The sequence below is a fragment of the Falco peregrinus genome, chromosome 5 (assembly GCF_023634155.1).
Source record: "Falco peregrinus isolate bFalPer1 chromosome 5, bFalPer1.pri, whole genome shotgun sequence".
Lineage (NCBI taxonomy): Eukaryota > Metazoa > Chordata > Aves > Falconiformes > Falconidae > Falco > Falco peregrinus.
Window position 1 is genome coordinate 10951282 of NC_073725.1, and position 13811 is coordinate 10965092.

At 43.0% G+C, this 13811-nt stretch overlaps 1 protein-coding gene across 6 annotated transcripts in view; it reads left to right on the forward strand.

Annotated features, from left to right (window-relative positions):
* RARB (retinoic acid receptor beta) overlaps nt 1–13811 on the forward strand; it is a 334164-nt gene that overhangs the window by 236682 nt on the left and 83671 nt on the right. Inside the window, exon 1 of one of the 6 annotated variants that reach the window (XM_005234679.4) lies at nt 2654–3321. The exons of 4 other annotated variants lie outside the window; for them this stretch is intronic. In XM_005234679.4, the coding sequence (XP_005234736.1) occupies nt 3165–3321 (157 nt within the window). In that variant the 5' untranslated portion in view covers nt 2654–3164. Of the gene's footprint in view, nt 1–2653; nt 3322–13811 lie in introns of those variants that run through there. One more of the 6 variants, XM_027782747.2, reaches the window with a different exon arrangement.

Consider the following 13811-nt stretch of genomic DNA (forward strand, 5'->3'; position numbering starts at 1 on the left):
AAGTGCCCAGTCTAGATTTTAAGGTACAACGGGCAGGTTTTATTTTTAAATATGGTATTATAAGACTGCTAATAGAATAAATATAACTGTATTTCTGTTTGTCTGATTTTGTTTATTTTAACTCACATGGGCAATATGTTTTTCTTGGCATAAGCTTAAACTGTTCCAAGAGCCATGGTCCACACAAAATGCTGTTTTCTCCCTAAATTGGAGACTGACAAAACATACTGTGTTTTGTGTCATTCTTTCCAGTTATTTTTGTGGTGATACATTACATATTCCAAATTTCTTGTGCATCCTGTGTCATCTGGTTAGAAAATACTCTTTTTAGTTTAGCTTTGCTACTCAAAACAAAATTGTAGCAACACAGCCAGCTGAGATGTTAACAAAAATTTAGCTACTTGTCTTTTTAATACCACAAATGCTACTTGCTGTGCTGAAATGGTGTAAACAAACCTTCCCTGAAGGATGGCTTTTTCAATAAATGAGCGCTATGCATAATTTTTGGATTAGTGTCAGGGGCTTCTTCAGCTGAGGAGTACAGGCTGGGGGAGGACACCCCAATGGACTGAGAAAGACCTTAAAAAGTCCTTAAAAAGACGTTGTTAGACTCCAGCATTTGTAACTCTTCTGCCTGGAAGGAAAATGGGAGGGAGAGACTGCCTGCTGCAGGGACAGCCAAAGCTCTCCCACCGGAGGGGAAGGAGGCCTAAGAAAAGCTTTTGTTTTTATCTCTTCAAGCGGATTTGTTTCCAGATTGCAGCAGGACTTTTTGCTGGCTGCTGGTTTTCAACATGGGTATATCAGTTTCAGGGAACAAGTGTGTGTGCTGGGGGGAGGGGGTTGGTTTTGTTTTGTTGGGGGGGGGGGGGGGGTTGTTAGTTTTTGAACCTGTGTGAAAAGTTTTGTTATACAATCTGCAGGCATTGTCAGAGGGCTTTCGGTTCATCAAAGGACTTTTTGTGGAGAGGGGACATGGGATCCATTAAAGTGGCTTGTGCAGCTCCCAGACTGAGTCTCTGCCCAGCGTTTCTTTACAGTCACCAGTTGTGTGCCATGTCTGCACACAACATCCGTCCCTTGCTCTACCCACCTCCTGTCTTAGGCTTTTCAAGAAACGGGTAGTAATCGAGGGTTTCATTTTCCAGTTTCTGAACCTGAGCTAGCTTTGAGGTGGGAAGCGAGGCTTCTCATTGCCCCAGGAAACCTCACTCAGAGCTGGTGCTCAGTCCGCCGGGGCTGAGGAGGCTTGGCTTATTTGCTTAAAATGAAAGCGTGCACTTGGTGGTTGAGCTCATGTGCTTTCCAGTGGGGCAGAGGCTGTTTCCAGGCTGTTGTTTTTCATATCTAAAGTGACCCTAGGAACATGGACTGGCGAAGGCCTCCATGGAGTCTTTCTCTGTAAGCAAGTTTTTGCAGAAGGTGGTTATCTACCTTGAAAGCACAGGGCTCCCTGCTGGCTTAATGCAGGTGGTGGGCCAGCACAGTGCTGGCTGTGGCACGCCAGCCACAGCCCTGTGAAGGCGGCGACACCTACTCCCGCCAGGAGGGAGGGCTGTGGGCAGCGCGGTTGCCGCGGAGACCTTAGCGGGGTGTTTTGGCGGGAGCAGCCCTGTGTCTTCAAAATGGCTGCAAGGGGGTGGCCGGGGCTGCCCCCGTCCCGGGGCGGGGGGGGGATGCAGCCGTGGTCTCCCCTCCTGGCACCCTGTGGTGTGTCCCATTCCCCAGGGACCTGCCTGTGGCCTTTCTCCCCTCCTGGGGGGCCTGGGGCTCATTAGCCCTCTGAAAGCTGATACAGCCCCTCCAGGGCCAGGCAGGCGGCCCCAGCCCCTCTGTGCTAATCAGAGACAGGCAGGAGCTGGCGGCGGCGGGGCTGAGGAGAAGAGGGGTTGTGTGGCTGCTCCTGCCCTGGGCTGAGCGGTGGGGACAGCCCCTCCTGGGCAACCCTGGCGGGGAGGCCTGAGAGTGCTGGGCGATTTAGGAGCCAGGGTGAGGGATGGTGAGGAGAGATGGCACCAGCCTCCCCCCACCTCAGGAGGGGCGGGCTTGTGAGGTCCCCCCCGGGGAGTGGGGCTGGCACCGGCCATCTTCTCTGCTGGTGGCATTGAAGGAGGGGTCCCTGCTGGTGGGCGCAGGGACTGTGCTGCGATGAGGCTGCTCCAAACCCTGTCCCGCCACCCCAGAAGTTGGGGCAAAGCCTGTTGCCCTTAGCTCCGGGACGGCGGCAGACGCCTGCGCCTCGCTCATGGCCTCTGGGGAGGAAAGGAATGGGGGGGGGGGGGGGGGGGGGGGCGCAGAAGTTTTAGCGAACTGAACTGCAATTCCAAAATGCTCTGTTCTCTACCGCCACCGAAAACACTGCCTCAGTTCCCAGCCCCCATGCCTTGGTCCTCATTGTTTCTTTGTAACTTCGCTATTTCGGGTGGGTTTGCAAGTTGGCCTCCCCGTCCCCACCCGCCATTGCCGCCCGCTCGGCGGCAGCGGGGCGACTCGGGCAGGGCCGGTGCTCGCCGCCGCCGCCCGCTCGCCCGCCCGCCCGCCCGCCTGCTTTTTTGCAGGGCTGCTGGGAGTGTGAAGGCGTGTGAGAATCCTGGGAGCTGGTGATGTCAGACCGCTTGGGTCATTTGAAGGTTAGCAGCCTGGGAAGGGTTCACGGAAAGTTCACTCGCATATATTAGGCAATTCAATCTTTCATTCCCTGTGACACAAGTAGTAGGAAGTGAGCTGTTCAGAGGCAGAAGCATCTATTCCCGGCCGAGGGGGATCCCGAGGCCCTACCGGAGCTGTTTTTTCCCGGGGAGGCGGGCGATCGGCGCGGCGCGGGACGCGGCACGCACCCAGCCGGCGCCCGGGCAGCGGGGCTGACTCTAAAGACATTTCGGGGGCAATTGATGGGAGCTAAAACTTGGAATGCAGCTCGCTTCCCCCCATCTTGCTGGATTGGCTGGGCAGCCTGGAAAATGGTAAATGATCATTTGGATCAATTACAGGCTTTTAGCTGTGTTGTCTGTCATAATTCATGATTCTGGTCTGGGAAAAAGACCAACAGCCTACGTGCCAAAAAAAGGGGCAGAGTTTGATGGAGTTGGGTGTACTTTTATGTGCCATTTTCCTCCACACCTAGAGGAAAGCACTTTTGCAGGCATTCTGTGCAGGGGGGAATCATGTTTGACTGTATGGATGTTCTAGCAGTGAGCCCTGCTCAGATGCTGGATTTCTACACTGCGAGTCCGTCTTCCTGCATGCTCCAGGAGAAGGCTCTCAAAGCATGCTTCAGTGGATTGGCACAAACAGAGTGGCAACATCGGCACAGTGCTCAATGTAGGTCCCAACTGTTATTTTTCCACTTTAAAGCTGCTTTATTATTATTTTTATTTATTTATTTATTTATTTATTAATTATTAAAATTCTTGTAATTAAGAGCAGGGGGTAATGAGGGGTGGGGGGGAGTTTTTTGTGCAAAATGTGGTTTTGCAAGCCTTTTTTCTTCTTTTGGTGAGAAAGGAAAAGGGAAAGAAGCATGGGACTGCTTTCTGTTTATCCCTTCTCATTGATTAACAACAGTTGTGGAGCCAAGTAGGAAAACATAAAATTATAATATAGCAAATACTTGCAAAACTCCAATCAGTGAAGGACAAATTTACGTAACATCTCTGTGGTATTTTTTCTTTGCCTTTTTAATCTAATTTTGTAGTGTGTTTGATAACCTGGATGCATGTTGTCTCAAAGTGCATTTTAGCAGAGCAGCCAAGCAATTAAAATGCTGCTCTGTATAGTTCTTGCAAAGACGTGGAATTGGAGTGGGTAGGTGCCATTCCAAAAATCAGACAGTAGTTTTAAGTTTCCTAAGAAAAGGCAATATTTCTTTGTACTGACCTTGCTGCCACCTTTCTTCTTCACTTTGTTGCTCTAAGAAGTTGCTGTTTTTCTAGAAAACTACTTACTGTGAACACCCTTTGAGTTTAACCATCAATTATTTCTATACCTTGAGATTCAGGCAGCGTTTGCATTGGTAACGGAGGAGGGAGAGTTAGTAGCAGGACCTTCTGAAAATGTATTGTTATGTTATAGGGTCTTGATTTGTTGCTGAAATACATAGATGGTAAAAAATAGCAGTATTTTAACACCACGGTTTCAAGTTTGAGAAATGACAAAAAGTGCCAAAAAGTATCACCTTATACTCTGCATAAAAGCTTGCAGGATGCTTCACTGCTCTGAAGGTGATTTAGATAAATGACTTGGCTATGTATCAAAATGTTTTTAGCACACTCTCGGGCACTTCAGTACACCATTAGCCATATAATTCTGTCTGAAATTTTTATTTTGCTGTATGTTAAAAAGTTACCTAGGAATTAGAATAGTTCTTCTTTCGATACAGTTTATCTCGAAGGAGTGGAGGGGGGAATTGAAAAATAAATTAAATATATTTGGTGAAATAGAGGTTTTTTTTCCACTCTGCTCAAAAGTTTTCAGTCACCATATGACGTTTGTGTGGGCTGAGTAATGAAAACAGAATTGTAAAAATTAGTGACTACCAGCCTACAACACCGAAAATGTTTTGCTGTCTTTACAGTTAAAATGAGACTGTGAGGTTCAGCATGAGATGTTTATTTTCTCCGTGCTGTTTTCAAAATGCTTTAAATAAGAGATGAAACAAAGCTTTTACTTCAAAATAATGTTGCTAGCTATGGGAGAACATCAGTTAGGGGGAACAAAAAACCCGAAACAGATGTTTTACTAAAAATGTGTTTTCCTCCTTCCATGGTTTAAACTTTAGTGTAAGTTCAGTGTTGATATTGCGGAAACTTGGAATTAAATAAACTTTCCTGGAGTAGGAGGCATATGCTGTCGTTAAAAGCTTGCATTCACAAAATATTCTTTAAATAACTTCTGGTTTTAAAATGTCCTGCTCATTCTTTTGTACGCTGTTAATACCTAGAAACAGGTTTCTTAAAAACAAAATATATGGTGTTTGTTCTTGGGCAAGTTAAACACAGGATTACCCTTATCAGAATGGAATGAGTGGTAAATATGTCATTTGCCTAGGGCCTGTGATAAGAGGCAAGTGTTGATAACAGCAAAGTTTAGCTAATCAAAGAAACTCATATTAACAAGAGTAAATAAAAAATACAGGAAAATGCATTCAGGAATCCAGTCTCATAACTTTGTAGGCAATAGGATTAATCTTCACTGCATGGGAATTTAAAATCAGGCAGAAACCTGAATCATAATACAGTGGCTGTAATTTGAACTATGAAAGCTAATGGTATAGAAATGTGGAAGAGCAATTTAGTTTGGGTCCAAATGAAGAATTCTCTTTGATTTCTAGAGCAAGTTTTGGTTTTAATTTTGAAGAAAGCATAAGCACTTTATGTGTATAGGTAAATATATGTAAACGGATTATAAAATACTGAAGTTCCCACAGCATGTAAGATTTTACCTTGCATCTCATGACAATAATGACAAAACCAGAAATTTTGTGGTCCAGAAAGCTTTTAATGGTTTAAAGGTTGCTCCAGTACTTATAAATACAAAGACACCAATGTTTAATTCTAACTCAAGTGTCTCCTGATTTTCTAGTTTTATGAAGACCTCTGTGATTTAATGGAAAGTAATTGTAGTGAAATTTGTAAATTATTAGACCTGTAATAGATAGGTTTTTTTGGTCTAGTTTTTGGCTCTGCCATAAAAGCAGTACACCTGCAGCCATCACTTTAGGCCTTAGAAATATTGATAGAGACGTGATTGTAGAGTAAAAGGTAAATGGTTGTTGAGGGAATAATACACGGATTGTGCAGACTCTTGAACAGGCCAGTAACAATCCCAGACAGCATCAGGGCTTCAACTAAAATGCTGGCAAAATTGGCTGTTGCAGGGGTTAGGGCAGAATGCTGTAGGTCTCCAACTTCAGCACATCTTCAGTATGTTAATCCCGTTATGATTCACTAAGCAAGTGTACTCCTGCAGCATCACAAATTTTCTAGTCCATGAGGGTCTGCAAAGTAAAAATAGAGGGTAAGGCGCAACCCAAACATGACCTTAACTTGTGTGGTATTTTTTTGCCTCCCCTCTGTGGGAGGAAAAACCTGCTACGGGTTTGCAACGCAAATGTTAGCCACTGTATACCACAAGATGTGTTACAAGCACACAAGAAAACACCTAGTTTTGCACTGGTATGTGTTTATGTTTTGTGTGATATTAGTTTATATCGTTGTAGGTTTAAAAACGAATTATTTATTTGCAAAGAAAACTATGGACTCAGAAATGAGAGTAGAACCGACTGCACTTTTAATCATGAGTCTATTCTCACTCATTTTCTTGTAAGATAAAAATCAGGTCAGTGCAATCAAATTAGACAAGAACAGTTCTTAAGAGGACAAAAGACTTAAGATTGCAAGAATGAGTACTTTCTATTTTTTTATGTAAAGTAGAATTTTCATCTTTCCTGTAGTGCGGTGACAACAAATACTAAAAGAAAACCAGTAACTTCTGGTGAAGTGTGAGCTAACTAAACATTGTAGAAGTGGGAATGGGACAGACCCTGAGAGAAGAGCTGCAAGGAATGGCAATTTGACCTTGGAAAAACCTATTAAAAAAAGTCTTCATTAGTCTTCATTAATTAAACAGGCAGAAAAACAAATGAGCAGGCCCAAAACACTAGTAAGTTTGTTTGGCAGTATGTAGTGTTTCAGCTAATTTTATCAAGTAGAAGACTACTGCCTACCGCATTTTGTTAGGTTTAGGAGAAAAAGAAATTTGATGAAGGCAAAAGTTAAGGATATGCCAGCGGGACATAATAGGATGTCAAGGCTTGTGGAGTACACGGTTCTTATTTCAGTTTGGTGGGAAGTGTTTGCCTGGAGAGGATCTAGCAGGTATTAATGTTCAGAAAGTTCCTGAAGATGGGACTCCAAAAGGCATGCATTTTCCTTCTGAATTCCGGATTATTGCAATGTTTGGGTCAGGTTCTCGTTCCCTGCAAGCACTGGAAACATCTGCACTCAACAGAAAAAAGCTCAGTACTTTATTTTCTTTCATCTTTCTGAATTTAAAAACAAACATTTTGAAGTGAAGGACTTTTAATCTGCATTCCCAAGTATCAAATTGCTGCAGGTGTGTTTGCTAGTGCCCAGAAGGCAAGATCTGTTTGAACGAGGTTATTTTCTTTAAAGTTCATCTATAAACTTTACAGCCAAATCACTAGGACTGATTTGCTTAGGGATACAGTCTTTGTTTAAATTTTTATACTTGTAGCTTAATGCCCTGAAATATGTGATGAAAAGTGTTTGTTTCAGATCCCCTTCATTCAAAAAAAAAAAAATTGCACAGGGATATTTTTCTTTCAAATTAATTGAAATGAGAACAACTATTCTTTACACAGACTGATACGGTTAGCTTGATTCAGCTGCTGGCACAGGAGAACTCTAATGGACACGCATCACTGTCAAAAACTCCTGCAAACAGAAATTACGAAAGGTGTTCGCTAGTGAAGTCAGGGTGGGATAAGCTTGAAGGAAAAGCAGTGTATCTTTGGGTGACTCCCTTCTTGCCTAATGAGTCTGCAGCAAAGGTGCAACTTGTCAGAACAAAGCCAGGCTGGCTGGGCGCTGCCTCAAAGAGAGGTTACCGCGAAGTTAAGGAGTTGAAAGAGAGAGATAATGTTTCAGACAGTGAAGTTAGTCATCCTCACATCCAGTTAAATCCCCACTTACTGCTGAGCCGCCTTCGTTAACCATGCGTGCATCGTTCCTGCACTGCAGCCCGGCCGAGCTAAGGGGCTTTGCTCAGAGGTGCACAGGGAGCGAGGTGCCCCGGTCAGGGGATTATGCTTCCACCTCCCCTAAACACCCCAAATGACTGTTTTTGCTCAGGCCTAATTTATACACCACTCTTTACGCAGCCGATGAAGTACGGCTGTGTTACACAGCCAGCATTTAGATTTGGGAGCAGGGTTGTGAAAGGGACATTGTGCTCAGAAGGACTGCTGTCTGCTGCGGTCGGCTGTGCCGTGCCCCATCCTATTGAGACCTCAAAAGCAGAGCACAGCTGCGATGAGTCTCCAGATCTATTTGGCCGTGGGGGCCAGTGCCGGTATGCATGCAAGTGGGGGGGAGCACCCTGCTCCCCCTTGTAGTTTCTGCCTAGGAGGCTGGCAGCAGCCTCTGAGCAGCGAGTTTACAGGGGCGGGCGGCCGGGGCCAAATTAGTTGTGGTTTCGGAGGGCTTTCCAGAGCTTTGCTAGGCTGTCGCGCACAACCCCATGAGGAAAGGATATCAGTTGATGTATAAAATGGCCAAGGAGCTTTGGTAAATAGACTTTACCCTTCAAATCCAGAGGTCCTGGCAGCCACTGTGTGGGAGGGTGGGGTTGTACTTTTCCCCTTCCTGTACTTGGACACTTTTGATTATCCAGACTTTCTGGGACTGAGCAGGGCTGCCTAATAACAAAGCCTGCATAATATAATTGCCTAAATAGGCCTATTGTCCTTTTCAAGTCACTGTGCTGTGAAATCTTTCAACTTTTTGCTGAAAATATTGCATCTAACATTTAGATGGTTTAGTGGCTACGACAAGGAGGAGATCCTTTTCCCTCCTTTCTTGTTGCTGCGTGGTCGAGAAGCTGATTATATTATTGCCCCCTGTTGACTTTTACTCCTTTTGGGAAGCAGATATTTTAGCCCCTTCTGGCAGGGTAAACTGCCAAAAGTAATAGGCCTGGAAATACAAAGCTATGATTGATTTTGACCTTTGCTCACGTGCATGAAGTCTGTCCCCATGCACTGTGACCCATGCCACTTCTTGCTGAAATCCAAGCCCTTTCAGACCAAATGGAACCACGAAAATACAAGCCACAAAATGCTCAAAACTATTCTAAAGTAACAATAATTGTTTTCTCTGTACCTCAAGAAAAAGCTGAAGCAGGAGGATAGCAAAACTGGATTTTCTAGACAGGCAAACCAAGAGTAATGTCTTTCGACTGCTGCTGCCTTTTTGAGAACCATATTCTAGGCACAAGATAAACAAACTGGTATCATGTGGAAATGATTCTTCTGTGCAGTTTTTAAGTCACAGTAATCTTAGCTGTTCCTCCTAACTGTGATCAGTAAAGAACTTTCATCCAAAACTGTAGATTTTAAACTGTCTTTTTAAAAATAACCTAAGGTCTGGGATTTTATTAATTCATCGTTGCATGAGCAAAATGTGTTTCGAAAGTCAAGAATGTCAGAAACAGTAGCCTGAAGTTAGCATCCTAAATCCACATTTCATGGCTTCATTTCCAAATATGCTGAGCATCTAGGAGCTCCCTCAGCACTTTTAAAAACAGGCCACATATTTAAATGACCAAATACTATTTAGAACCTGCATTTAATACTAAAAAATTTTAAAGGACTTTCCCACTTCCCCTAAACTATATGAAAAAGTAAATCAGTGACAGAGTTCACAACATTAACAGTAGAAATAGAGACACTTAGAAGACAAAGTAGGACTTGTTCATAAAAACATATTGCTCTCTTTAATATAAATTTACAATTTTTTCTCTTTATTTTGTCTGACAGATTTCTCTGATTCTCTGTTTGCTTCCTTGTGTTAAAGTCTGCTCATCAGATATTAATCTGAGACAGTTTCAAACTTGTAGTATCTATTTTAATAGCTAGATTTTCTTCTTCATACACTCACTCATCATTACCAGCTGCTCAGGATTGTTTTCCCAGTGGCAGCAAATTAGTATGACTGTGGTCACTGTGCATTTTGCTTATTTTGGGGGGGAGGGAGGAGGGGAAAACCTAGCTTCCTTCAGCTCATTTTAGTAATCTGAATAGGAGCGGAGAACTTGCATCATGTGACGGGGCAGCTCACGGCAGCTCACCAGCATGGGGTCCCTGTGTGAGAACCTCCCTTGTACATGACAATCTGATAAGGATATCATGTGGTTTAGAAACACATTCCCACAATGTTCTCTTCTTTGTCCCTTTATTTGGAAGTGGGTTTGAAAAAAACTTAACTAATGCCAGCCCTTATATAACTGACCCCACTTTCTTTTAACGTTCTGTTTGAGCCTTACAGCTTCTTCAAATACTTTTGTTAAGAGAGATGGAAATATAATCCAGCAAGTCTGTGTAAAGAATCCTAGACACAGAGTATATAATATACCTTCTGTTCCCCTTGTACAAGGTGATTTTTCTCTCCCCTGCTTATACCATATATAAACTGAATATTATAAAGCTATGTAAGTTAAATATACACATGCAAGCAACACTTGTGTAGGTTTAATAGGTTAAGGTTTGAATGAGTATTTATAAATTCTCAAGAGTGCTCTGGATCTTCACCACTAAAGATACGATGTTAAAGTCCATCCGTAGTTCGGAGGGATTTCTATTGTATGCACTTTCAGTGACATACATTTTACTCTCTTAGTGGACCCCCTAAGAAGGAGAGCAGAGAAATGTCTTGCAACAAAGAGGTTCTTTTAGCACCGCTTAGTTTCTTTTAATGGTTTGGAGGATCTCTTTCCATTGAACCATAATATTTTTCTCTAGACTCACATTGTGTTTTTAGCAAGGCTCTTTGAGCAATAAAATGACAAATTAAGTTTATTTTTGTCTTTTAGAGTCTTAACTAGTGAAGCACTTAAATACATTCAACCCTCCACCCTAGATTTTAATAAGAGTTTCAGACACAGTGTGGTCGTATGCGTGAGCCCTTAGTGTATTTATGTACCAGTACTTCTATGAAACACCAATAAAAGCTCATGCCGTTGTGCTGGATGTTCAGCACGATGAACATCCAACATTGTATTTGTTCTTAGAAAGAAAGAAGGATCATTCTCCTTTTAAAGATATATAGCAGAGGTGTGGAGCAATTAAACATGCTGTCTGGTGTTGCACCAACCAGAGTCAACTGCCACAGTTTGAGATTTCCTTCAGTGGGTTCTTCAGTTCTAGAAAGCCATTTGTGCCTGTGAGATACAAACAGTGGAAGGAATGGTTTGGTAAAAAAACCCAAACAAACAAACAAAAAAACAACAACCACCAAACAGTCAAATAACACAAAAAATTTCTCGAATCCTGTGATTTTTTTTATCTGAATGCAGCTTGTGGTGAGTTCCTGAAATGGCCTTTACACCATTCCAGTGGTCTTCTCCGCTCAGCTGGCTGGTGGTGCAGCAGCACATCATGTAGAGGTGTGTATCTCTTTTCTTATGAGAATTCCTTGTCGTCTTCCAGTCTTGTACCAGAATCACTCCTCTGCCAGCTGGTGACTGATACCAGGAGGATTCCCAGGTTCCTGCATGATAAGTGGGTGTAACAGCATCTGAGTTGATATAAATATTTCACTTGTTCACAAATACCGATCTGAGATAGAGGTGTTCAGGCATGGCTCTGCCGTACCCTGGCTTTCGGGGGTCTCGGAGCCTCCTGCCTCCAGCACTGTTGCTCGGGGACTGGCCATGGGCAGAGCCCGGGGCAGGGGGCAGGCTCCTCCACTGCTCGCCTCTCTCCATCTCCCGAGTACCTCCTTAATTCGTTATCTTGTACCCAAAACCCCACAATGAAGACCAGCGTTGCTTGTCTTTCCAAGACTGAACATTCACTCGCACACAAAGAAAAAGGAGTTGGAAAACTGTGTCACAGTGCCACCTGGCGATACCTGCAAACCTTCTCTTCCCCTTGGCAGGGGCTGCGGCTGCTGAGGCAGTTGATCCGCACGCAGATGCTTTTTCCAGGTTCCTGATTCAGGCGCAGGGAAATGCCTGTGTCCCCCAAAGCTCGACTGGCTGGGTTTTTTTGCGCAACTCCCTGGGTTGCTTTAATCAGAGATCCTATCTTCTCTACAAACCTTTCCTTCCTAGCAGAGAGCAGTGATCCACCAATCTGCATTTTTGGCTTGGGGCACAAATCAAAGGACTAGCTAAAAAAGGCACGCATATGTGAGCTTTTTTTATTGTTAAGATCAGGCCCTGAGGAGGGGGGTGTGTGTTGCTTGTTTTAAAGCAGTTGTTCATAGTTCTGCCTCTCAACTTCTGGTCTGAAGAGGTTTTCCTTTTTTCCCCCCATCTGTCAGAGTATTCCTTCGCATGGCTTTGTTGTTTGGTTTTCTTCTTTTCATGCATTTGAGGAAGAAATTCTGTTAGCTACTGGATCAGGGTATATATCTTGGTGGCTGGCTGGAAAGTCTCAGATGACCTGTCTTTCTTAAAGATCCCTCACTTTCCACCTCATGCTTTGAACACCAAGATGGAAAATGAAGAACAAATGGCAAATTATCTATGTCTTTCAGATACTTGTGCAATGTGTCTGATGAGGGGGACTAACAGAAGACTATACTTTTCCCAAGTCCTCATTGCCCAGTGAACCTCAGCCTTCCTGTCTCTGTTTAGAGAGCACATTCCAGCTGTGTTTTTCGAATTGCATGTATCGTCACATGCTATGCAGGTTAGGTATGTGAACTGCTCATCTTTCTGCACTTTGCGTGTATTGCCACATTCACTTCTCTGAGACCACACCAAGAAGGTTCCATTATCTCTCAAAGTTTTGAAACAAAGCCTTCGGCTGCCTGTGAGAAGTCAGAGCTGACTCACATCCTTCTGTAGTTTTTGTGGGTTTTTTTTTTTCTTATCCCAGTCCTTTCCTTTCTCTGTGTTTTGGAGAGGTCCTGCAAGACTTCATGGTTGAAGCACGAGCTATGTGTTAGGAAGCACTGCATATCTGAAGGCAGTTTGGAAAAATAGCCGTTCCCCTTTCCCTGAAATGGAGTGCAGTATGAACGCTGCAATTGTTCACAGGGGCTGTTTTCACCCTTATCAAATTGTGAAAGCAGAGCTTAGTTACAGCATGATACACTGACACTGCCCAGTAATACCATATCTGTTATGTTTTCACTAACCTTAATTTCTGCGCAGAACAAGAAAATACTCTGACGAAAAGAGGTGAGGAAGGAATGACGCAATTAAACGAGATTAAATCAGAGTATCAGTTTCTCTGGAACACGTATTTGGCTCTTTACCAACAGTCTTCTCCCCGTTTTTCAAATAAACACATATTTTCACATGATAACTCTATTGGAAATATTAATGCTTCTAAGGCTGCATTACCTTTGTTTTTTCATCAAAGTCCATTACTATGAAAAGGCTGCTGCTCCTTAGGCTGTTTCAGCTTCAAAAGAATTTTAGGGCCTGGTCTATTGGAAAGCTTGGGGGTATAATTAGTGAAAATGGAAATAGATGCAAGAGAAATTTAGTTCCTGATGTTTTAATTTAGTGTAGTACTGCCATGTGTTGTTGAAGAGGATTCTTAAAGGCAAACATAATTATTTCATTATGGTCTTCAGAATGCTTTCATTGGTCTTAATGACAAGAAGCTGCATAAGGAGTCATACATTTTAATTAGACCTTCTTATATTTACATCAGATAAATAACAAATAATTGATGAAAAACAAGTCTTCTGAATGGATGATTTCACACAGAGCTCTGGTTACAGTTTAATGATAAAACATTTCTCTTATTGCTTTGCATTTTAATTATCTAGAATTATTACTCTAGCAGAAATCTCAAAATACTGTTATTTTCATGCATTTCATTAGATTCACAAATGATTTTATGAATCTGAAGCTAAGAGAAAAGGTGGGTTTTGACATACGTTTACAATCAGTTTCCAGCTTTATTAATTCCATTTTGCTTTAATTTCTTACATTTAGATAACTTCTTGTTTTGGTGATAGACTCCGCAGTAAAAGTTAGTGGGAAGAGGATTCAGACCTTTTTCTATGTCTTCAGTTCCCTACATAGGAGCCATTGTTAACAACCCAAAACTC